At 39.9% G+C, this 27,129-nt stretch overlaps 1 protein-coding gene across 1 annotated transcript in view; it reads left to right on the top strand.

The window, feature by feature from the left end:
- PRSS12 (serine protease 12) overlaps positions 1–27,129 on the top strand; it is a 153,031-nt gene that overhangs the window by 124,825 nt on the left and 1,077 nt on the right. Inside the window, exons 10-12 of the mRNA XM_075860584.1 lie at positions 565–640; positions 10,877–10,999; positions 26,308–26,588. Coding sequence (XP_075716699.1) covers positions 565–640; positions 10,877–10,999; positions 26,308–26,588 — 480 coding nt within the window. The remainder of the gene's footprint in view (positions 1–564; positions 641–10,876; positions 11,000–26,307; positions 26,589–27,129) is intronic.

Genomic DNA, 27,129 nt, shown 5'->3' with positions numbered 1-27,129 from the left:
TGGGCAGAACAAACTAGTATTCACTCCCCACGTGCATCAATGATCCTTCGTACATCCATGATCCTGTCGCCAGTTCCCTGGTTGTCCTTCCTTTGACCACTTTTGGTAGGTAGTAATATGTAACTGTATACCGGGAACACCCCGCATGATCTGCAGTTTTGGAGATGAACTAACATAGTCATCTAGCCATCACAATTTTGCCCTTGTCAAATTTAATCTGATGCTTGCACTTTATAACACTTTATATCTACTCAAGACATTTTTTTTAGAGATGGGTACCACTGTCTGTGCAGTCTATGTGAAACTAATTATAATACCTTTATATATTGTGTGTCTTTGCCATTGCTCTGTTGTTCAGGTTGACTACAAGAATAGAAGTGGATTAGTTGGATCTCTATGTTTTCTCTTTATCTTCTGAAACATTGTCGATTTTTAAACTTGCTAACATTACAGACAATTTTGATAAATTATATAGCTTCATTTCAAACAACTTTTATTTACTTGCTTTAGAAGTGAACACATCCAAATCCACCAATCAACTAATAATGGTGAATGTTTTTACAGAATCCTCCCTAGTTTGTGGGTTGCGGTTACTGCATCGACGTCCTAAACGTATTATCGGTGGGAGGAATTCTTTACGGTAAGAGAACTCACTGCACTACTCGTGGACTTAGGTACTCAAGAATCATTTTTGAAAGCATGTACTTAAAGAAGCTCTGTCTCCACATTATAAGTGGCCTATCTCCTACATAAGGAGATCGGCGCTGTAATGTAGGCGACAGCAGTGCTTTTTATTTAGAAAAACAATCTATTTTTACCACTTTATGAGTGATTTTTATCTTTATGCTAATTAGTTTCTTAATGCCCAAGTGTGCGTGTTTTTACTTTATATCAAGTGGGTGTTGTACAGAGGAGTGTATGACGCTGACCAATCAGCGTCATGCACTTCTCTCCATTCATTTACACAGCACTAGCGATATAGCTATATCGCTATGTGGAGCCACATACACAAAGACTAACGTTACTGCAGTGTTCTGACAATGAATATACATTACCTCCAGCCAGGACGTGATGTGTATTCAGAATCCTGACACTTCTGAATCTTTTCTGTGCGATTTCCAGCAAGGCAAACGTAATCTCGTTTGAAATGACAGGTTACATCGTAATCTCGCGAGATTACGCTTGCCTTGCTGGAAATCTCACAGAACAGATTAAGAAGTGTCAGGATTCTGAATACACATCACGTCCTGGCTGGAGGTAATGTATATTCATTGTCAGGATACTGCAGTAACGTTAGTCTTTGTGTATGTGGCTGCACATAGCGATATAGCTATATCGCTAGTGCTGTGTAATTGAATGGAGAGAAGTGCATGACGCTGATTGGTCAGCGTCATACACTCCTCTGTACAACGCCCAGATGGTCTAAAGTAAAAACACGCACACTTGGGCATTAAGAAACTAATTAGCATAAAGCTAAAAATCGCTCATAATGTGGTAAAAATAGATCGTTTTTCTAAATAAAAATAACTACTCTCACCTACATTATAGCGCCCATCTCCTTATGTAGGAGATAGGCCACTTATAATGTGGTGACAGAGTCTCTTTAACAAAGTCACATCATCTCTGTTAGAGTTGCAGTACTAAACCAAAGATACAGTGAAGGAAATAAGTATTTGATCCCTTGCTGATTTTGTAAGTTTGCCCACTGTCAAAGACATGAGCAGTCTAGAATTTTTAGGCTAGGTTAATTTTACCAGTGAGAGATAGATTATATTTAAAAAAAAACTGAAAATCACATAGTCAAAATTATATATATTTATTTGCATTGTGCACAGAGAAATAAGTATTTGATCCCCTACCAACCATAAGAGTTCAGCCTCCTCCAGACCAGTTACACGCTCCAAATCAACTTGGTGCCTTCATTAAAGAGGCTCTGTCACCAGATTCTCTAACCCCTATCTCCTATTGCATGTGATCGGCGCTGCAATGTAGATAACAGTAATGTTTTGTTTTTTTTTAAAACGTTCATTTTTGGCCAAGTTATGAGCTATTTTATATATATATGCAAATGAGCTTTGAAATGGACAACTGGGCGTTTTTATTTCGTTATGTCCAACTGGGCGTGTATTGTGTTTTTAACTGGGCGTGTTTATGTGTATGACGCTGACCAATCAGTGACCAGTCAGCATCATACACTCATCTCCATTCATTTACAAGCAGCACAGCGTTCTTACTAGAATGATGTGCAGCCAGATACGCAAGTGTCCTGATAATAAATACACATGACCTCCAGCCTGGACGTCATGTGTACTCAGAATCCTGACACTTCTGAATCTTTTCTGTGAGATTGCAGCAAGCCACTCGTAATCTCTTGCTGGAAATCTCAGAGAAAAGATTCAGAAGTGTCAGGATTCTCAATACACGTGACGTCCAGGCTGGATGGTCATGTGTATTCATTATCAGGACACTTGATTAACGTTAATCTAGTGTCCTGATAATGAACACACATGACCATCCAGCCTGGACGTCATGTGTATTGAGAATCCTGACACTTCTGACTCGCAAGAGAAACGAAATCTCATTTAGCTCCGTAATCTCGCGAGATTTTGTTTCTCTTGCTGCAATCTCACAGAAAAGATTCAGAAGTGTCAGGATTCTGAGTACACATGACGTCCAGGCTGGATGTCATGTGTATTTATTATCAGGACACTTGTGTATCTGGCTGCACATCGTTCTAGTAAGAACGCTGTGCTGCTTGTAAATGAATGGAGATGAGTGTATGATGCAGACTGGTCACGGATTGGTCAGCGTCATACACATAAACACGCCCAGTTAAAAACACAATACACGCCCAGTTGGACATAACAAAATAAAAACGCCCAGTTGTCCATTTCAAAGCTCATTTGCATATATATAAAACAGCTCATAACTTGGCCAAAAATGAACGTTTTAAAAAAAACCTGTTATCTACATTGCAGCGCCAATCACATGCAATAGGAGATAGGGGTTAGAGAATCTGGTGACAGAGCCTCTTTAAAGACAGCTGTCTTAAATGGTCACCTGTATAAAAGTCTCCTGTCCACAGACTCAATTAATCAGTCTGACTCTAACCTCTACAACATGGGCAAGACCAAAGAGCTTTCTAAGGATGTCAGGGACAAGATCATAGACCTGCACAAGGCTGGAATGGGCTACAAAACCATAAGTAAGACGCTGGGTGAGAAGGAGACAACTGTTGGTGCAATAGTAAGAAAATGGAAGACATACAAAATGACTGTCAATCAACATCGATCTGGGGCTCCATACAAAATCTCACCTCATGGGGTATCCTTGATCCTGAGGAAGGTGAGAGCTCAGCCGAAAACTACACGGGGGAACTTGTTAATGATCTCAAGGCAGCTGGGATCACAGTCACCAAGAGAACCATTGGTAACACATTACGCCGTAATGGATTAAAATCCTGCAGTGTCCGCAAGGTCCCCCTGCTCAAGAAGGCACATGTACAGGCTCATCTGAAGTTTGCAAATGAACATCTGGATGATTCTGAGAGTGATTGGGAGAAGGTGCTGTGGTCAGACGAGACTACAATTGAGCTCTTTGGCATTAACCCAACTCGCCGTGTTTGGAGGAAGAGAAATGCTGCCTATGACCCAAAGAACACCATCCCCACTGTCAAGCATAGAGGTGGAAACATTATGTTTTGGGGGTGTTTCTCTGCTAAGGGCACAGGACTACTTCACCGCATCAATGGGAGAATGGACGGAGCCATGTACCGTCAAATCCTGAGTGACAACCTCCTTCCCTCCACCAGGACATTAAAAATGGCTCGTGGCTGGGTCTTCCAGCACGACAATGACCCGAAACATACAGCCAAGGCAACAAAGGAGTGGCTCAAAAAGAAGCACATTAAGGTCATGGAGTGGCCTAGCCAGTCTCCAGACCTTAATCCCATCAAAAACTTATGGAGGGAGCTGAAGATCCGAGTTGCCAAGCGTCAGCCTCGAAATCTTAATGATTTACAGATGATCTGCAAGGAGGAGTGGGCCAAAATTCCATCTAACATGTGTGCAAACCTCATCATCAACTACAAAAAACGTCTGACTGCTGTGCTTGCCAACAAGGGTTTTGCCACCAAGTATTAAGTCTTGTTTGCCAAAGGCATCAAATACTTATTTCTCTGTGCACAATGCAAAAAAATATATATAATTTTGACTATGTGATTTTCATTTATTTGTTTTTATATATAATCTATCTCTCACTGGTAAAATTAATTTAGCCTAAAAATTCTAGACTGTTCATGTCTTTGACAGTGGGCAAACTTACAAAATCAGCAAGGGATCAAATACTTATTTCCTTCACTGTATGCTAACCGAATCATGGCAGGTAAAACTCAGTAAGGGTCTGGATAGACTATGAAAATATTTGACATGGCGTGTTCGCACTTGATATCAGCGAACACTGATATCGCTGATATCAAGTGCGAATATGCCATGTTGCACAACTAATAACTGATACGAATTATCGCTGGCACAATGGCCAGCATCATCGAATCTTAAATAGACCCCTGATGATATGGGATAAAGAAATGCGTAGGGTCAAGACCGTGGGGGAATGAGTGCTGTTGACAGCATACTTAGATCATACAGCCCATCACCTTGGACACTCAGGGAATGCCCTGTCTGTCCATTTAGAGTTAGGGTTTGGTCTGCTGTAGCAACATTGTAAAGCACACGTTACCTCCGATATCAATATAAACGTGTTCATCCATAGGGTTCACAATTGGATCAGTCGATGAACTCATATCATTTTTTCTTGTTATAATTTTGAACACATTGAGCATGATTGTATCCCTGTTTTTAACAAGATATTTAATAAAAATAATTTTACTCTTAGTCACTATCAGTGAATTGTATATGTACCCAGTAAGAATAGATTTACATTAGTATTTCTTTTAGACGCTTTATTTTGTATGCAGAGAGAAATACATGTCTTAAAAAAAACAAAAAAAAAACAACATAACTTTAGAGTGTTTTAACATTGAACTCAATGGAAGACAGATTGGAAAGCTGATACAAAAAATGCATCAGTTGTTGTTGATGCAATCCTGTACAAAATATATTAGACTGAAGGTTTAGATAGGTGTGTCAACGGACACCCTTCAGTCACTTGCCCAGATCCAAATTAATTACTTATATCGATATATCGGAGAGAAGTAAGAGACACAGAGACATGCTTTGTATACCCAAAAATCTTTCTCTAGTTTAGTACGCAGTTACAATTGTATCCCACAAGTCGGGAGTTGGCTTGAGCTGAGCCAATCATGAGTAACACAAGGTTCTCATGAAAAATCACGAGTAAGACAAGGTTTCTATTACAAATCTTTTTTTACAGCTGCAACGTCAACACGTCTACGTTCTCATGGGAAACTCAGATATGCAAAGTAAACACATGATTTCTCAGACAGTCCCAGCATAAACTTCGTTTTACAGACAAACAGCTACCTCAAACTATGAAATGGAGTCCTCATACAAAATGTACTAACATAAACACACTTTACTCATTTTCACAGTTGTGCAATCCTATCTGCACATAAAATCAATAAACACTAGTATGAATCTACTCTGAGACAATGGAAAATGACATAGAACAGAAAATAAGCGTATGATTAAGAAGTTCTGCAGATTTTATTAAAATATTGACATTTTCTGACATATTGTATCACATACCTGATTCCGCCACAAGAATTGCAAATCTGAAGATTTTTTTTTCTCGTTTAAATTGAATAAAAAAATTGTACTTACACCCCTGGCATTGTCATAGTCACGGCTCCTTGTTACCCGACTGTTCTCTGTGCAGTCCAGTCTCCTGTGAAGATGTTTTACCCCATCTGGCCATTGCAGCCAATCACAGACTGTAGCAATCACAGGGATTACAGCGTCAAAACAGGAAGAACAGGCTGCACAGAGACAAGAGGGATGCGTCGCTAAAGAAATGATAGTGAAAGTAAGTATTGTTTTTTTCCTGCTCATCTTTCTGCAGCAGCGATTCCGTCAAAAAATATGCACCCTAGTATGGTGCGGTCTTTCGGCCGAAATTCCCAGTGGGTTCTAGGTTGGATACACTGTGTACATGGGTGGAACAGCAGTAGTAGCAGCCATAGCAGCAGCTATAGGGCCCAGAGGTTGAGAGGACCTGCTCAAGTGCAAGAACATTGCAAGAACATAATTTATGTGGACAATAACAAGTTGGTGGCTATCTTCTATCTAGCACTACTTTGTGAGTTCTCTGATATTTGGTGCTATTATTCATACCTTTAATTATTGCTTCTAATGCTGCTGTTTCAACTTCCTGTCACTAGGTGGTGGGGGCCCTATAAATTCTAGTCATGCTCCTGGCTGTGTAGGTGTATAGGGCCTGTGTCAATATACCCTTAACCCCTTCAGGACCAAGCTCATTTTGGCCTTCAGGACCAGACCCATTTTTTCAAATCTGACATATTTCACTTTATGTGGTAATAACTCCGGAACGCTTTTACCTATCCAAGCGATTCTGAGATTGTTTTCTCGTGACACATTGGACTTTATGATAGTGGAAAAATGTGGTCGATAAATTCAATATTTACCAGTGAAAAACACCAAAATTTGGTGAAAAATTGCAAAAATTTGCATTTTTCTAAATGTAAATGTATCTGCTTGTAAGACAGGCAGTTATACCACACAAAATTGTTGCTAATTAACATCCCCCATATGTCTACTTTAGATTGGCATCGTTTTTTGAACATCCTTTTATTTTTCTAGGACGTTACAAGGCTTAGAACTTTAGCAGCAATTTCTCACATTTTCATGAAAATTTCAAAAGGCTATTTTTACAGGGGCCAGTTCAGTTGTGAAGCGGCTTTTAGGGCCTTATATATTAGAAACCGCCAAAAAGTCACCCCATTTTAAAATCTTCACCCCTCAAAGTATTCAAAACAGCATTTAGAAAGTTTCTTAACCCTTTAAACGTTTCACAGGAATTAAAGCAACGTAGAGGTGAAATTTTCAAATTTCATTTTTTTTTTGCAGAAATTCATTTTTATTCTATTTTTTTTGTAACACAGAAGTTTTTACCAGAGAAATGCAACTCAATATTTATTGCCCAGATTCTGCAGTTTTTAGAAATATCCCACATGTGGCCCTAGTGTGATAATGGACTGAAGCACCGGCCTCAGAAGCAAAGGAGCACCCAGTGGATTTTGGGCCTCCTTTTTATTAGAAAATATTTTAGGCTCCATGTCAGGTTTCAAGGGCTCTTTCGGTGCCAAAACAGTGGAAATCCACCAAAAGTGACCCCATTTTGGAAACTACACCCCTTGAGGAAATTATCTAGGGGTATAGTGAGCATTTTGACCCCACAGGTTTTTTGCAGAAATTATTGGAAGTAGGCCGTGAAAATAAAAATCGTCATTCTTTCAAAGATTATGTAGGTTTAGCTAATTTTTTCTAATTTCCACGAGGACTAAAGGAGAAAAAGCACCGCAATATTTGTAAAGCAATTTCTCCCGAGTAAAACAATACCCCACATGTGGTTATAAACGGATGTTTGGACACACGGCGGAGCTTAGAAGGGAAAGAGCGCCATTTGGCTTTTGGAGCTCAAATTTAGCAGGAATGGTTTGCGCAGGCCATGTCGCATTTGCAAAGCCCCTGAGGTACCAAAACAGTGAAAACGCCAAAAAAGTGACTCCATTGAGAAAACTACACCCCTTGAGGAATCCATCTAGGGGTGTAGTGAGCATTTTGCCCCCACAGGTGTTTCATAGATTTTATTAGAATTGGGCAGTGAAAATAAAAAAAATCCTTTTTCTTCAATAAGACGTAGCTTTAGCTCCAAATTTTAAATTTTCTCAACAAATAAAGGAAAAAAAAAACCCCAACGCTTGTAAAGCAACTTCTCTGGAGTACGGCAATACCCCACACGTGGTCGTAAAATGCTGTTTGGGCACACGGCAGGGCTCAGAAGGGAAGGAGCGCCATTTGCTTTTGGTGTACAGATTTTGCTGCATTTGGTTTCTGGTCGCTATGTTGCATTTGCAAAGTCCATGTGGGACCAAAACAGTGGAAACCCCCCAGAAGTGACGCCATTTTGGAAACAACACCCTCAAGGTATTCACCTAGGGGTGTAGTGAGCATGTTAACCCCACAGGTGTTTTGCAGAAATTCGTGTGCACACGAGGTGGGAGAATGAAAATGGGAATTTTTCCTTAGATATGCCAATATGTGGTGCCCGGCTTGTGCCACCATAACAAGACAGCTCTCAATTATTATGTGGTGTTTCCCTGTTTTAGAATCACCCTACATGTGGCCCTAATCTTTTGCCTGGACATTCGACAGGGCTCAGGAGTGAAAGAGTACCATGTAAAATTGAGGCCTAATTTGGCGACTTATAAAGTATTGGTTCACAATTGCAGAGGCTTTGATGTGAAATAATAAAAGAAACCCCTGAGAAGTGACCCCATTTTGGAAACTGCACCCCTCAAGGCATTTATTAAGAGGTGTAGTGAGCATTTTCACCCCACGTGTCTTTTCCATAAATGATTGCGCTGCGGAAGGTACAAATTAAATAGTTTCCCTAGATATGCCAATTCAGTGTCAAATGTCATGCCCAGCTTGTGCCACTTTTTTTTTTATATACACCGTTCACCGTACGTTATAAACTACATGTTACCTTTATTCTGCGGGTCAGTACGATTCCGGCGATACCAAATTTATAGAACTTTTTTATAACTTTTTACACAATAAAATTACTTTTGGAAAGAGAATGTATTTTTTCTGTCGCCAAGTTGTGAGAGCCATAACTTTTACATTTTTTCGTCGATGGAGCTGTGTGAGGGCTTGTTTTTTTTGCGAGACGAGGTATAGATTTTATCGGTACCATTTTTGGATACATGCGACTTTTTGATCACTTTTTATTTCAATTTTTGGAAGACAGTGACCAAAAAAACAGTCATTATGGCAGTGTTTTTGAGTTGTTTTTTTACGGCGTTCACTGTGCGGAATAAATAACATAATATTTTTATAGTTCAGGTCGTTACGGTCGCAGCGATACCAAATATGTATGGCTTTATTATTTTTTTCAATAATAAATGACTTATAAGGGAAAAAGGGCGATTGTGTTTTGTGTTATTATTTGAAACTTTTATTGTATGTTTTCCAACTTTTATTTTTACTTTTTTTACACTTTTTTTTACACTTTTCTTTAGTCCCACTAGGGGACTTGAATGTCCAACTATTTGTTTGATGTTCTAATACATTGCACTACCTATGTAGTGCAATGTATTGGAACTGTCAGTTGTTCACTGACAGCAAGCCGATTAGGCTCCGCCTCTGGGCGGGGCCTAATCAGCTTACGTAATGGCAGACAGGAGTCCATTGTTAGGGCTCCTGTTGCCATGGTAGCAGTCGCCAGCCTTGCCATCGCATGGCAAGGCTGCCGATTTTCTACAAACCTCTAGGATGCAGCGATCACAATGGATCGCTGCATCGAAGGGGTTAATGCCAGGAATCGGAGCTAGCTCCGGTTCCTGGCGATAGATCGGGGTGTCCGCTGTAACATACAGCGGACACCCACTGCTGATGACGCCGGCTCAGCTTCTGAGCCGGAAGCTGGGCCGGCGCCATCTTGCCGATGTTACCGGAAGCCTCCTGGGCCCCGCCGACGACGGGGCATAGGAGGATTCCGTTACAGGCTGATCGGGAGGTAAGCATTAGCCCTCCGATCGCCTTTGCAGCCACCGGCAACCCAGCGATCACGTTGCTGGGGTGCCGGTGGCTATAAACTCCTCACATGCTGCGATCTCTATTGAACGCAGCATGTGAGGGGTTAATCGGTCGGATCGGAGGCTAGCTCCGGTCCTGGCCGATACCTTAGGGTGCCAGCTGTAACATACAGCTGTCACCCGGTGGTGATGTCGCTGGCTCAGCTCCTGAGCCAGCTTCATCTCCATGACGTATATTTACGTGAAAAGGCGGTAAGCCACCGATTTTAATGACGTATATATACGTGATCCGGCGGGAAGGGGTTAAAGGAACACTATACCTGGAAATAAATAATAAATGTAAACAGGAGATAATCTTGCCCACACTGTCAGTCTGCAGGATTTTATACATAAAAGTGGTTAATTTCCTCCTGCTCCCTTCTATTTTCTTGCAACAGAGGAAGGAACTAAGGGGTGGGGCTTTCTTCTGCCCAGTTCCCTATTGGAGACAGAGAGGTGGGTAGGGCCCTTTCCGCAGCCAATTTCCTTACAGCCAGGCACAGGTTAATGAGGAAGTGGTGGAAAATAGCTGATCTCCTGGGAAACACATAACATTTTTTATATATTTCTTGCAGTGTTGATTGATATTTGTATGGTGTCTGCACTTTTGTTTTTTTTCTGGTATTTTCAGACTACTGTAGCTACCCCAATGCATTTTTCTCAAGGACCTTAGATTTGTTGAGTTGGCTTCTTTTTGACTGATGTTCTCCTGTTTGATTGGCCTATGTGCATTTTCCCCATCCTGTTCATAAAGACGCATGCTTGATTGATAATAGTAGACCATATTGTCATTGTTTTCTAGAGAATTCTCTATAAATACATCATTTAAAACAATATTATCTTCAAATGTTACAACAACTATCTATAGTATAGAAAGGAAACTAGAGATAAAAAGTTGGCAAAGGGTCGAAAGATTTGCTAGACAAAATGCATTTGTTATCAAGTGCAACATCTCTGTACAGGTGAATATATTTGTCAGCTGACTCCACACTGTTGATTATATAGAATCTCACAGTCTGTATATACCAGAATAGTATTTTTATCCAGTTTAATAAGAAGCCATTATTTTTTTTCATACAGGGGCGGCTGGCCCTGGCAGGTAGCTCTGCGGCTGAAATCTTCTCACAGTGATGGAAGGTTGTTATGTGGAGCCACTCTCATTAGCAGCTGCTGGGTTCTCACTGCTGCTCATTGCTTTAAGAGGTAAGTTGGCAAAAGCAAATAACGTTCGTAGTAGTGATCTGGTGATCTGGTAATCACTTTTCTTATATACATCAGCTGTTTTTTGTTTTTTAACTATATTTTTTCAAATATAATTTAAACAAAGAGAGTACACATACAGTCCAGTGACAATAGTCTATAAGTCAAATCCACAATACATTATTCTATAGGAAGCTTTAGGCCTATCAAAAAAATCCATTAGACATTAACCAGTTCAATACCAAAACGCGCCGATTCTTCATTCCTGCTTTCCGAGAGCCATAAGTTTATTATTTTTAATAGCCATATGGGAGCTTGTTTTTTTGTGGATTTTTGATTGGCACAATTTTGAAGTAGTATATTGAAAAATAAACTAAATTGTTTTAAGGGTGGGTGGAAAAATGGCAATTTTGTCTTTGTTTTTTAGGTTTCGTTTTTACGGCATTCACTGTGTGGTTTAAATTACATATTAGCTTTATTTTGCGGGTCAATACAATTATGTCAATACCAAATTTATATTATGTTTTACTACTTTTGCACAATAAAAACCTTTAAAATAAATATATATATATAATTTGTTTTTGTGTTGCCATATTCTGAGAGCTATAACTTTTCAATGTTTCCATCAACTGAGCTGTGCTAGGGCTTGTTTTTTTGCTGGATGAGTTGACGTTTTCATTGATAATATTTTCGGGTACATATGACTTTTTAATCACTTTTTTGAAAGGCCAGATGAACAAAAAACAGCCATTCTGGCATATTTTTTTTTTTCATTTTATTTTTACAGCGTTCACCGTGCATGTTAAATAAAGTCATAATTTTTTAGCTTGGATTCTTAAAGAGGCTCTGTCACCAGATTTTGCAACCCCTATCTGCTATTGCAGCAGATTGGCGCTGCAATGTAGATTACAGTAACGTTTTTATTTTTAAAAAAACTAGCATTTTTGGCCAAGTTATGACCATTTTTGTATTTATGCAAATGAGGCTTGCAAAAGTACAAGTGGGCGTGTTGAAAAGTAAAAGTACAACTGGGCGTGTATTATGTGCGTACATCGGGGCGTGTTTACTACTTTTACTAGCTGGGCGCTCTGACGAGAAGTATCATCCACTTCTCTTCAGAACGCCCAGCTTCTGGCAGTGCAGACACAGCCGTGTTCTCGAGAGATCACGCTGTGTCGTCACTCACAGGTCCTGCATCGTGTCAGACGAGCGAGGACACATCGGCACCAGAGGCTACAGATGATTCTGCAGCAGCATCAGCGTTTGCAGGTAAATCGATGTAGCTACTTACCTGCAAACGCTGATGCTGCTGCAGAATCAACTGTAGCCTCTGGTGCCGATGTGGCCGACACGATGCAGGACCTGTGAGTGACGTCACAGATCTGCACTGCCAGAAGCTGGGCGTTCTGAAGAGAAGTGGATGATACTTCTCATCAGAACGCCCAGCTAGTAAAAGTAGTAAACACGCCCCGATGTACGCACATAATACACGCCCAGTTGTACTTTTACTTTTCAACACGCCCAGTTGTACTTTTGCAAGCCTCATTTGCATAAATACAAAAATGGCCATAACTTGGCCAAAAATGCTCGTTTTTTAAAAATAAAAATGTTACTGTAATCTACATTACAGCGCCGATCTGCTGCAATAGCAGATAGGGGTTGCAAAATCTGGTGACAGAGCCTCTTTAAGAATGCATCGATACCAATTATGTCTACTTTATTTTCTTTATAATTTTTTATACATATGTACGTATACACTCCTCAAAATTGAAATTGCAACACAAAGAAGGGAAAGCCGTAAGGTTATGCAAATCGAGGAAGTAGCAGGTGTCGCTAAGATCTGCAAATTATCAAATTTTCAAGCACCTAGCGCCAAACTGTGGCATGTGGGAGGTGCATAAAAGCCAAATTGAAAGCAAAGTTTTTTAGCCACATGAAACCTCAAAAATCGGATAAGTGGTGAGGGATGATTGTGCGTTGCCTCCTGTTCGTCGACGTGCCAGTTATCGCCACTTGTCGCAAACTAAGAAGGACAGAATCCTTGAACTGAGAGACTTTGGTTTATCACTCCGGCAGATCACTACGCGCCTAGGCCGAGATGTCAGCACTTTTGAACGTTGCGTGTCCCAGAGGTTGGGAAAACAACAACAAATGGGAATGACAACAAGTGGTGCACGGAGGCGAACCTCTGCACGAATGAATAGTATGATTTAAAGAATGGCGCGTAGCGATCCATTCTGTACTGCAAGTGAAATTGGACGTCACATCCAAAACCTAGGACGGCAACCAGTGTCGTCACAAACCATCAAAAGGTGTTTGCATGAAATTGGGCGATGAGCCAGACGTCCAGCTACAGTTGTTCCATTGACCACACTCCACTGCTCTCAAAGGCTATCATGGTACACTACAGGACAACAATGGAGGCTTGAATGCTCTGGAGGCTATCCTCTTCCGCGATGAGTAATTTCTTGGATGCAATGATAGCCGGAGATTAGTCTGGAGACCACATGGGCATTGCCATGAAGAGGCCTTCGCAAGGGAACGTCACACCAGTCCTACTCCTGGAATTATGCTGTTGGGTGGCATACTGGTGTTCATTTGAGGTACAGTAACAGCTCAGCATTTCACTGATTTGGTCGTGGAACCAGTGGTACGGCCATTTCTCCATGTATCCCAGAAGCCGTTTTTTAACAGGACAACACCAGGCCGAATGTTGCTCATGCTACTGTGAGTAGCCTGCGTGGCCTAAACGTGCTACCGTGGCCTGCAGCGTCTACGGACTTGTCTCCCATCGAGCACATCTAGGATGTCATTGGTCTGCAATTTCAAAGGGTGTTGCCAGCGGCCAATCTTAATGATTTGCATGCCCAAGTGCATTCAGCGTGGCATAACATTCCACAGGCAACCATTAATAACCTCATTGATAGCATGCCAAGGCATGTAAGTGCTTGTATTTCTGAGTGTGGGGCTCATACTCGTTACTGAATAAATCAAGATGTTTGAAATATTTTGTTCCCATTTTTTTTTAATCATTTGCATATCATTAACATGTCTATCCATCCTGTGATTTCCACAATTCCAAAACTTTTCCTTCTTGGTGTTGCAATTTCAATGTTGAGGACTGCATATACATATTTCAGTATAGTATATTCGTATAGTCATATATAATGCTGCTGCTCTGTATATTTCATGTGGTTCATTTCCATGTCTAATTTAGGCAAATAGGCATCTGCATTATATTCCGACATTAACTGAAAATGCAGGAAATTCTTTTCACATTCTTGTAAGAGATACTTGGCTCACTTGTTATAAGGTGAATATGAAACAGATGTGCTGTTTTGGTGGAAAATAAAACTCTTTATCCAAAAGAGTCGTCTTACATGTGTACTGCACTCAGTTGGTATAATACAGCAGTTTACATTCCAGTACTTACACTACAGTCTAATACAATTTTGTTTTGTTCTAAGAGAAGTGTTCGTAAACAAAATAAAGATCGCCATTGCATCTTTGAACGAATTCCAAACTTTTGTCAGGAACATTAAAGGAGCAAGGCCACATCTGCTAGCGGTATAGACATTCTGCTAGCTTCCAGTTAAAACAGTAAGACATTCTGCAATTACATACAGGCTTTTCAATTGCTTTAGCTTTAATTGTATCCTTCCTCTTACAATATAAAGAATGCATGCAAGCATTTCTCAACTTCAAGGTGAACAGTAGGACAACAGAAGACTAGCCAGAAACTTTGTTAGGAATTTATTAGCAGTGTAGGAATGACGTAATGTATTGATCCAGTATATTCTACCAAAGGCTTCAAATTTCTTAAACGATTTTAGAAGAGTGGTCGCTGGTCAGTTAATCAAAACCTTATTGGAAAAGTATCAATCTGTGTTAATTCCCAAGCAGTGGCATACTTAGATGAAAGGGCCCATAGTAAAGATTAAAATAGAGCCCATTAAAGTGCTGGGTTTTGCCACGCAAAAAAGAAGGGCCAAATGCTTGTTTTTCCTTCCATGCACTAACCCTTGGACCAATTCCACAACCTCTTGTTTGCTAACAATGCACTACTTCTGGAGAGGGAGCGGGTCCTGCACTAGTTCTCAACACCCAGTAGCAAGGAGGATTGCACCAACCAGGACTGGGTCGTACCTCTCTTTACAAACTGTATCTCCACCGGCATGACAGCGGTGTCATGATGCATGCCAGCAAATCTGGTAACAATTTCTTGCCCTCATAAACCAGCATTATTTTCGGCCCTCTCCTGAACACGCTTCGTCTTGCCACCAATCAAATTGCTGTATTCTCAAAATATCTGCTTATGTCTGCTGATTGCACTCTATAATAGTACAGCACAGCTCCTTGTCTCCTGGTCCTGTCAGGCCTGCTATCTGATGTTGAATCGCTTCTGCAATGGTATGTCCAATTCCCCCTTTGCCCCATCCCTCCACATGTCCTCATTACTGTCTTCTCCCTGTGTTCCCCTGTGCCCAAGTACCCAATTGCCTTTCCCTACTTCTCACCACCGCTTACCACCCCTCTTTTCCTGCCAGCTCAATCATGCTCACTTCCATCCTGTTTGACACCATCCCTCCCCAAGTACCCACTTTTGTCTGCCCCAAACATTCCCCTGTGCCCAAGTGCCATGTCCCACTCCTCAGTCCTGGGCTAGAAAGCTCCAAAAGGCTGTGAGCATGCGCTCTAGCATCTAGAAGGACGTAGCCTCAGTTTCAAGGATGCACATAGCGCAATTGCGCCTCCACTTGTTTTCATAAGGTCTCCAGGAGACAGTGAACGGATTTCACATGGCAACCAGCAAGTGCTGCACATTGCAGAGCGGGAAAATCGGCAGCTGAAATTGCACTATCAAGATAGTAAATACAATATTTACAAAATTAACAGTTTTTTTTAATGTACTATGTAAATATGCAAAAAAAAAAAAAAAGTGCATTTACTCTTTATTTATGCTCTCTGACGAAATTCTGCTTTTCAGCGTCAGGACCCATACACACGGCCGTATTGTGGACATTGTATTTATTCGTTTTACTGTGCCCTTAAGCTGCTATTGACCCATACTGTACCTACAGTTTTAATAAAGATAACGTAGAGTTTTTTTCTTGTTGATTCATATGAAATAAATAATGTAATATTCCAGTATTCCCCCTAAAAGTATTGCTGTATGGATCTGTACTGCTATATGGATCTGTACTGCGGACCCTGCAGAACATGTAGCGCTATTTTACTCCATTCACATTGTGCATGAGGTTCTAACATGTTTATTACGTTTTGAACTTTTGCTCTTTGCTGTCTCTTTTCTCAGACATTACTTCACCTGCTTTATGTTTTTTCTGGTAGATTTCCTTAATTTGTATCCTTCAACATGAACTTAATTTATCAATATGAACAAGGGCCGTTTTACTTTGTTAAAACATCTTGGCATCATTTTTGGATGCATTCCTAATTGTTTTTGTCAGAGAATATTTAAATTAATTTAAAAGGAAGCTCATATATTAGCTAAGTAGGGTTTAACTCATGTCCTTTAAACCACAAGGGGTTGACTTTTATGTAAAATAAAATTACTTTTATTGCATGTCAATTTGACAAGCCATAAAAGTCTGAGCAGGTCCTATAACCAACCATTATAATGTGTTATTGATTAAGTCAGTAGAGAAGAACGAATTTCCACCTGATTTGCATTTCACTGAAACAGTTCAAAATTTGCTTGCCGTAGAATACAATAGGAAAAATGGTTTGCTTAAAATTGCCAAAAGCGAATCTCCAACATAGTATATCGATTCGCCTAATGAATTCTAATGGAATGGCCGCCAAATCATAAACCATGTGACGCATTGGCAAAACGATAATCAGAACAAAAATTTGCCCACCTCTTGTAATTAGCCACATTTTAGGGAACTGGTGGTATCCGACTTTGTGGCATATCTAATTTTAGTGTAGATTCCAGTTTGGCAATCGTTTGGTGCACCTATAATACATAATGCTGAGATTTTAGCCACAATTTACATAGTATATTGTAAGCAGAAACATAAGTCTTCTTCTCACATCACATGATAACCTGGCGTAAACAAAATGGAATTTGATTAAATTCTAAGTATTCATTTTCCTTGTATTTTTATTTGTAGAGACAGTAAAACGTAGAAAAATATTAATGAATAACTGGTTTTAAAAGGAACCTACCTGCAAGATCTTGTTGTCCTAACCGCGAGCAGCATCTTAGTAAAAGGTGCCCCGATCCTATTGAACTCGATTTTAATACTTTTAACACTGGCGCACGGCCAGTGTTATGTCGGGCTCAGGGAGTCGAGTATGATTGACAGGTTTTCGCCCTATTTGTGTATAAATTTCTGCAGCAATGGGTGGGAGTTACAGAATCAGCGTAGATCAGCAAGCTGTTTCCGTACTCCTGGCCACCTCTTAACTGAGTGGCTAGAGCCCAGCCTGATAATGGGAGAAGGTAGGACTTGGGAGCAGGGTGTATAGACCCCTGCATTATTCAGACATTTATAACATATCCTGTGGATATGTCATTAATGTCTGGGATAGGAATACCCCTTTAATATCCCCGCAGCGCAACCACTGTGGAAATGAAAGCGGTTGTTTCGTTAGAGACAACCCCTTTCAGTTGCAGCTGTGGCAGCGATCAGCATATTGTCGCTTGGACAGGGGATGTCTTCATGAGACAACCCCTTTAAAGATTAGACAGTTCTCATTAAAATCAATGAGCTTTTTTAGTAATGCATGGACGTGTTGGGTCCTCCAGAAAGAAAGAGACACTCAGTGTAGCTGCTCTGAGCTCTGGTTAGTAGATGAGAGTTCTGAACAAGGTTCCTCTCTATTAACTCATAATTCCCCAATAGGGTATTTGAAAACGGGGTTTCTAAACCAGACAAAACCTTTAAACTCTGGGGAAGGTTCCAGAAGTAAGGTCCTTTAGAGAAGCAGCAACAATTTAAGCCATGGCTAGATAACTGTTTTTACATTTAGTGAGGACACAAGGTCTGATCCCATGTGTACATAGAAGCTTAAATATTTTTGCACATTTCCCTCTTTATTTTTTGCCATGACTATAATCCTGGCTACCAGCCAGGCAGTGATTACATGAAATTAATATTTTCAGGACTGGTTGCTATTACCTGATGACAGCATTCATTTTTCATGGGCAGCAGCTCTCTGAGGATAATTATTCTGGTGTGTTTTTGTCTACTCTGCCCTCCTAATCGATGCCAGATTTAGACTGATTGATTTTATCTAGTTTTATGCTGCATGGTGGTGCCAAGGTATCCTGAGCTTGAACATATTTTTGTGCAGAAAATAAATATTCTTTGTAAATTGTAAGTTACTCCATGACTTAAGGTTTGTTATTTAGCACTGGGTATTTCATAGTTAGAGTTTGGCTTTGTCTCCAGTAAAAATAAAACAAATGGTGCCAACTTGTTATATGATGATAGGACATAGCAATTCTCTGTAAAAGATAGCATCTAGCCTTCCTCGCCCTTCATTCCTGGAACACGGTTTTTCAAAATGATTACATCACTTTTTTAGATCTGGATCACTGTATTGTGCCAATAAAAGATTCAGCACAGTGACAGAAGGTTGAAGAGTAATCTCAAAATTAAAATCAGACTGTGTAAAACCTTTGTAAAATCCAAAATAAGACACAGATAAAAGCATAAGTGATTCTTGCACAATGGACACATTTCATTAAGTAACATGAGTGTCATGGCCAACAGTGATATCGTGTTTATTCAATAGGACTGCAGATGCAAAGAAAGAAATGTTTCATTTTGTTAAAAACTAATTAGGTTAGATGTGCCTGGAGGAGTGCGTATATGACAGGCTTTTTAAAATGTAGGTCTTAATAATATCTATCTATCTATCTATCTATCTATCTATCTATCTATCTATCTATCTATCTATCTATCTATCTATCTATCTATCGATCGATCGATCGATCGATCTATCTATTTATTTGAAGAGTTTTTTTGGTGTGTTTTTTCCAAAAGCTGCCCGAAGGTTTTTTGTATTTAATTACCTAAAAAAAAGTCTTACAAAAACTGCAGCAAAAATGCGTAAAAAATGCTGGCATTTCAAAATCTGCCTCAAAAATCCTGAAGGAATTTTGAGGCCGATTTTTTTTCTGCCTGACAAAAACTTCCATGTGAACTGACCTTAATAGCCTATTTATTTCATTTATTTTATATGTTTGAATTAGATGCAATGCATTCAGGAAATATTTATACCACTTCAACTTTTCCACATTTATTGTACTACTGTCCCATTCCAAAATGGATAATATTATTTTTTTCTTATCAGTCTACACACAACACCCCATAATGACAAAGTGAAATCAGGTTTCTGCAAATTTATTAAAAAAGATAAAAAATTAAATATCGCAATTACCTAAGTATTCAGACCCTTTAGTTAATAAAAATCATCTTAGGTATGACACTACATACTTGGCACACCTTTATTTGGGGATTTTCTCACATTCTTCGCTGCAGATCCTCTCTTGATCTGTCAGATTGGATAAGGAGCATTGAAATTGGTTCCAGTCTGGGCTGTGACTGGGCCCCTCAAGGACATTCACAGATTACTCTTAAAGAGGATTTGTCACTAGTTTATTAATTCCATATCTCCTAACTAATCTAATAGGTGCTATGATGCTGATAACTACAGTGTGATTTTTTTTCAAAAACTTTTTTTATTTGCAAAGTTATGAGCGTTTTTCGAAATATGGTAATTTGGCTGTACTTGCCAAATAGGAGGTGACTCTTTTTACTCTGGGCTGTGTAATGGTTTCTGTATGCCCTTGTCCAATTGTCATACAGCTTCTCCACATACCCTGCCCAGCAACACAAAGTGATCATATAGTATACGGCTTCCATTCCTGACTGTGTTTTCAACTTGTGATATCTCGGGTTGTTTCACAGCTAGAACTGTGATCCATATGACACTAGGACCACTGCCCGAGATATGGCTGTTTTAAGTGATCCCCCATTCCTCCAGCCTCAGTCTCTCCCACTGTGTGAAGCAGCTTCATACTGATAGGACAGCGTCAGAGTCTGTGAGGTAGCTCCACTTGAGGAGAATCGCTACTGTTGATGCCCGTTTGTCAAGTATAGTCATTTACATATTTAGGAAAAAGATCATAACTTTTAAAATAATAAAAGTTTTCACTAGCATTATCAGTGTGACAGCGCCTATTAGATGTGCTAGAAGATTGGGCATTACTAAACTAGTGACAGATCCTCTTTAAAGATACTCCTGCATTGTCTTGGCTTTGTGCTTAGTGTAGTTGTTCTGTTGGAACAGTCTATCCAGAATGCTCTGGAGAATGTTTATTTTTCCTCATTCATGATTAGTCTTCCAATTCCTGCAGCTGAAAGACCTCAATAAAACATGATGCTGCCACCACCATGCTTCACCGTAGAGATAGTATTTGCCACGTATGTAATTTAGGCCACAAAGTTCAATCTTGGTTTCATCAAACCAGAGAATGTTGTTTCACATGGTCTGAGAGTCCTTTAAGTGCATTTGGCAAACTGCAAGCAGTCTTTCATGTGGCTTTTAATGAAGAGTGGCTTCATTATGGCCACTCTACCACAAAGACCTGATTTGTGGAGTGCTGCAGAGATGGTTATATTTCTGGAAGCTTCTTCCATTTCCACTGCAGAACTCCGGAGCTCCTTCAAAGTGACCATTGGGTTCTTGGCCACATCCTCTACCAAGACCGTTCTGCACTTCTTACCTATTTAGGCCAAGGGCCAGCTCTAGGAAGAGTCTTGGTGGTTTCAAACCTCTTCCTTTTAAGAATGATGGAGGTCATTGTGTTTTTTGAGACCTTTAATGCAATTTTTGTACTCTTGTCCAGATCTTTGTCTCAACATAATCCTGTCTCAGAGGTCTACAGACAATTCCTTTAACTTTATGACTTTGTTTTTTCTCTTTCAACTTATACAAATAAGTGCCTTTCCAAATTATGTCTAAGCAATTTAATTTTCCACAGCTGCAGCTCCAATTAAAGAGGCTCTGTCACCAGATTTTGCAACCCCTATCTGCTATTGCAGCAGATAGGCGCTGCAATGTAGATTACAGTAACGTTTTTATTTTAAAAAAACGAGCATTTTTGGCCAAGTTATGACCATTTTTGTAATTATGCAAATGAGGCTTGCAAAAGTCCAAGTGGGTGTGTTTAAAAGTAAAAGTCCAAGTGGGCGTGTATTATGTGCGTACATCGGGGCGTTTTTAATACTTTCACTAGCTGGCCGTTCTGATGAGAAGTATCATCCACTTCTCTTCAGAACGCCCAGCTTCTGACAGTGCAGATCTGTGACGTCACTCACAGGTCCTGCATCGTGACGGCCACATCGGCACCAGAGGCTACAGTTGATTCTGCAGCAGCATCAGCGTTTGCAGGTAAGATCGACTTCTAAATGTGATCGGCGCTGTAATGTAGGTTACAGCAGTGTTTTTCATTTAGAAAATAGACATCGCTTCCAGCCAGGACGTGATGTCTATTCACAATCCCGACACTTTGGTAACGTTTGTGTGGGACTTAATGATGTAAAGCATGATCTCACGAGATCACGCTGTAAATGACAGCTTACAGCGTGATCTCGCGAGATTACGCTTGCTGTGCTGTAAGCAGTCAGCTGCTGTGATCTACATTACAGCGCCTATCACATTAAGTAGAAGATAGGGCACTTATAATGTGGTGACAGAGCCTCTTTAATGTGTGTGTGTGTGTGTGCGCGTGTGCGTGTGCGTGCGTGCGTGTGTTTGTTTATTCGTTGTGTTAACTATTTTTAACTTTGAGGGACTGATATATTGGTAGCACACCGATCCTTGCTACATTCACAGCATATGCTTTATGTCAGCCGCAATGAATTGGGACAAATGTCTCCTAATATAGTCTCTAGTAAGAGGAGGTATACGGTTCCAGCATCAAAGTCCAGGAAGTAGCAGGCAGAGCCGCATACACAGACTAGTGCGTGTGTAAACACTTTCCCCTCTGCTATTTTCATATTTTTAATTCTATCCATCTAATTGGTAATATATTTATCTATAACCCGTCTGAAAATATTTAGTCTGTACAGTTGTGCTGTAAAGTGAGATCTATAAACAGTACCCTTTTGTATGTGCTCCAAAGCCTGTGCGAAAACTGGATTATTCATAAATTTGTAGATAAAAATATATCATTTTTGGGATAATTGACTCCCTTTAAAGCTAAAATCACTTACACAATAATACAACAGACAGGAGGTTGGAAAAACACCTATTCTAAAATTTTTAAACATGATTTTTTGCACAGCAGCTCTTTGCTGTAAATTTTATATTTTGCGGGAAATTATTTTATTTTAATGTCAATTGTATATTATTTTGAGAGAAATTGTGTTTGATAGTTTTTAGTTATCACAGTACAGAGCTATCATTTTATTCAAGTTATATTTATTTCTTGGCATGTGCGATGAAAACTTCTGCCAAATTATCCTACTTCACATATGTAAACCACCCACACTGATATGGAACCCTGAAAGGTTCCTCAGTGATAGGAAGTAGTTAGCATTCCATGACTTAGATCATATCCTTGAATATACTGTAATGTTAGTGGATGTGTTACTAACACACTGAGAACTCTGTCCAAACTTGCCACCTTCTAAATGCTTACTTGTAAGGTTACATCTTTGGTTACAAATTCATTATAATTATCAGTTTATTTATAGGATCAAGGGGTTTTAAAAACATTGTCATTAGATTAATTGAATTGCAACTATATCTTGTTTAGCAATATTAAATATAATTCCAGTTATTGTAAATAAAACCCCCAAACTACTGCAGTTAAGAAATGTGATCTAGGTGGCAAATTTTTTGTAACTACAAATTTGTCAGAAGCCACTGTGACGCCATAACAGTACCACCCAAAGTGTTGCATAGCAGAGCCAGCTGTACTGTGATCACCCATGTAGCCAATCAATAGTACTTAGTGTTATGAACAAAGGAAGGGGTTATTTTTGTGAATTTACAGTTGACCTGGTAATGTGATCACCTGGCAATGTGACAACGTTATCACCGGGTCCACTTTTACTTTGAAAGGGCTTCAGAGCTGTCCTGTGTTAATGTCTGTTGAGACATACTTTAGCAAAAAGGGCCTATAAAAAACCCTGAAACTCACCTCAACTGAAGAAATGCATAGGGGAAATAATTAAAAAAAATGTGACTTCAACTTTAAGGGGTTAAGTAACATCAATTTTTTTATTTTGTTATTTTGTGCTGAGCCTATTTTATCCTTTCATCCATATCCAAAAGTGCCTTCTTGATTCTGTTGATTAATGGAAATTGCTTGTAAGTTTGTAAGCTATGCATATGTATAGGCTGCTAGATATCTTGATTTACTATCTCCCTTCATTCTTACTAAAGCAGTGCATGTAGGAAACCCAGTTTTTATATGTGATATTACAGTGCATTATGTATAAAACATCAAAGCAGAAGCCCTGAACCAGCAGGAGTATGCAGTAAGCTAGGGATGCTTTGATGTCTGTGGTGTTGAAGACTATATTTGTTTACTTTTGTAAATTAATTGAAAATTATTGAGGTCACTGAACTGTGATCTGTCTCCCTTGAGAATGGTGCCTCATCGGTGTGTTGAATCATGAGGGAAATCTTTGTGTATAGACTGAAGACCGGGACAAGGTATTTTGGTGTACCAGGCAGAAGAGCAAATTGCAACCCGCCACACGGTAGCCCTCAATACAATCTTGCTGCACACTGTGATCCCGTGACACATACTGTGCCCCTGAATACAATCGTGTCACAGAGAGTACCCCATAAAAATAGTGCTACATGCTGTGCCCCCTGAAAATAATACCATAGGCTATGCGCCATTAATATAAAGCACAAAACACAAGTTACCTGCTAAAGAGTGCTACATGCTGTGCACCAACTGATAGTGCCACAAGCTGTGCCCCATATGAATAAATTACCACACACACCCACGTGCTGCACTCCCTGTAGACAATGCCACCTTGTAGAAAGTGCCATCCAGTGCTCCATGTAGAAAGTGCCACACACAGTGCCCACAGTAGATAGTGCCACATGCTATGCCCCTGTAAATAGTGCCACACACAGTGTTTCCTGTAGAATCGTAATCATAAAGTTAGTGCCACCTGTAGATAGGGCCACATGCTGAGCCCCCTGTAGACAGTACCCCAAAGTGCCCTCTGTAGAAAGTGCACACACAGTGCCCCCTGCAGAAAGTGCCACACACAGGGCTCCCTATCGAAAGTGACATACACACTGCCCCTTGTAGAAAGTTCCGCACAGAGTGCCCCCTGTAGATTATGCCACACGCTGTATCATCTGTAGAAAGTGCCACACACAGCACCCCCTGTAACAAGTGACAGAGTGCCTCCTGTAGCAAGTGAAAAACACAGTGCCCCTGTAGAAAGTGAAAAACACAGTGCCCCCTAAAGATAGTGCCACATGCACTACTCCCTGTATAAAGTGACACACACACAGTGCCCCTTGTAGAAAGTGGAAAAACACTGTAGATAATGCCACATACAGTGCCTAGTAGATAGTGTGACACACAATGCCCATGTAGATAGTGTCTGCGTCCTGTTGGGAATGGGTTTTTACCCACCCACTTAGTAAGTATGGCCTTTTTTGTGGTTTTGAAGTTATCTATGTTCCATTTTTTTCTGCTGATGTTTTTAAATTAGGAACGAAAAGTTCTAGTTAGGGACTCACAAGGCACTGGGGATCCTTGACGTTGGGTTGCGAGCTTTGCGTATTTTGGCCAAAATAACTAATACCCCATGTTTCATGGATATATTTACTATGTATACTTTTATATGCTGGGAGGGCAGGATGTGCTAGTGTTTGGTTTGGCATGCAGAGCAGCCCGCCTTAACTGACAGTAGGGGCGTTACAAATAGGCTGTGATTCGGCAAGTTATGCTATGCCTGACGACTGGGACATTATCCCTCCACGTATTATACATAGTACTGACACCCCATGTACTATTCACAGCACTGACCCCTATTCATCACACTTATTTATTTTTTTATTACATTATCACACAGTTCTGACACTTCTATACCATACACATTTCTTTTATGCCATACATTTACACCCTAGCACTACACTAACACTGACACTTATTTATCGCACACTTGCGAGCACTTAGTTCGCCACTCCCCTCAAGACTAGTGGGAGTGGCTATCACTATTTAATGCACTCTCCTTCTGAAGCATTTTTAACCTGTCTGCGTCCTGTTGGGAACGTGTTTTTACCCACCCACTTAGTAAGTATGGCCTTTTTTGTGGTTTTGTAGATAGTGTCACACACAGTGCCCCCTGTAGATAGTGCCACACCCAGTGCCCCCGGTAAATAGTGTCACACACAGTGGCCTATGTAGATAGTCCCACACACAGTGGCCCCTGTAGAATGTGCCATATCCTTCCCCCTGTAGAAAGTGACTCCAGACCCCTATATTCAGTCCTCAGAAAAAAACAGACTGCTTACAGTACTACAATTTTTATAGTTAGACTCGACATCACCAAGAGTTTACGTGATTTAGCTGCAATTATTTATATTCAAATGAAAGCACTACAAAAGTATTGTTCAAAATATGACCAGGACAGATTTTTATCTCCTGGAAGTTTCCAAAGGAAGTTCCATTTAATGATTGTAAAACGAGATCTTGAAGATTGAGAGGAATTTTATACCCAAATTTTCTTAGAAAATTGTTTACCTTTCTTTATACAAAAAAATTATATGTATTTGCTAAAACTGGAATTCCATTTAATTTCAAATTGGGTGGGATCGGATTACAGATACAAGTAGGATCTTTAGTACATTCCAAATTCTAATCAATGGCACAAGGATCTATGTCTTTGTTACTTTTTTAAATAGATAGTCCTTACTATTCTGGTTTTATGGTGACACCAGCTTTTGTTTAGCTGTTGCTATCTGTCATTAAATAAACGTTACTAGCTCATATGTAAATATCATAGGGGAAATGCTCATCTGCCTTTTCTGGCACTAAAATAAAATATCTTGTCTACAAAAAAATATATATTTTCCACTAAATCCCACCAAATAGACCCTGCTGGTTGTACTCAGAGAATAGATATATCGCTATGACAAACATGCTGATCTGGTACAGTATTTTGTATGTCACCCACGTTTAACTTATAGTAAATATTCAAAACTTTGAGTGCAGCAACATATATAATGTAATGAGATCAGTTTTTTTATAATGCACAACATCTATCTATGTTTCTTATGTCACTTTCTAGGTATGGTAACAACACTCGCAATTATGTCATAAGAGTGGGAGATTACCACACACTTGTCCATGAGGAGTATGAAGAGGACATGGGAATCCATCAGATCATAATACCCAAAGATTATCGACCTGATGGAAGCGACCATGACATTGCTCTCATAAGGCTACGTGGATCTTCTGAACAGTGTTTGCCACTCAACACCCATGTCTTACCAGCCTGTTTACCAATGAGACGAGAAAGGCCCCAAAAAACTGCATCAAACTGTTATATCACAGGATGGGGTGATACAGGTAAAACATCTTCTCATTAGTCATACTGAGCCATTGTTTTATTTTTCAAGGAATAGCTTTTCCACACTGTTTTCCATAATTTCTTACTAGCAGGGACAGGACAAGAGGTAGTTGGAGCAGGTGGGCGCCTAGGGCACCCTGAGGGGGATGCAATTTATGAGTAAAAAAAAAAAAAAAAGCACCTGTCTGCTGAGGGTGGTGGGGTGCAATCTGAAACCCCCTTTCCTATGACACCAGGAGTGATTGTCCGACCCCTGCTGTATACAGGAATATAAACATGTGTTGTGTTATGGTGCCTGAAAACTCTTGTTTTCCAAAGTATCAAATATTCACACAATTCTCAAAAGTTTATGAGTAAACATAATCTATTTTATATATCTGACTTGAATGCTGCTTTCTTGTTACTGAAGAAATTTACATAAAGAGAATCAGCAAAGTATTTATTTTATAATATTAATCAGCAGCAGTCAAATAATGTAAATTAAAATATATACTGTTTGATCCCGTCTTGGCCCATATAAAACTATCACATCAACCTTGA

This window comes from Rhinoderma darwinii, chromosome 1, assembly GCF_050947455.1.
Source record: "Rhinoderma darwinii isolate aRhiDar2 chromosome 1, aRhiDar2.hap1, whole genome shotgun sequence".
NCBI lineage: Eukaryota > Metazoa > Chordata > Amphibia > Anura > Rhinodermatidae > Rhinoderma > Rhinoderma darwinii.
This window is presented reverse-complemented; position numbering and strand designations above follow the sequence as displayed.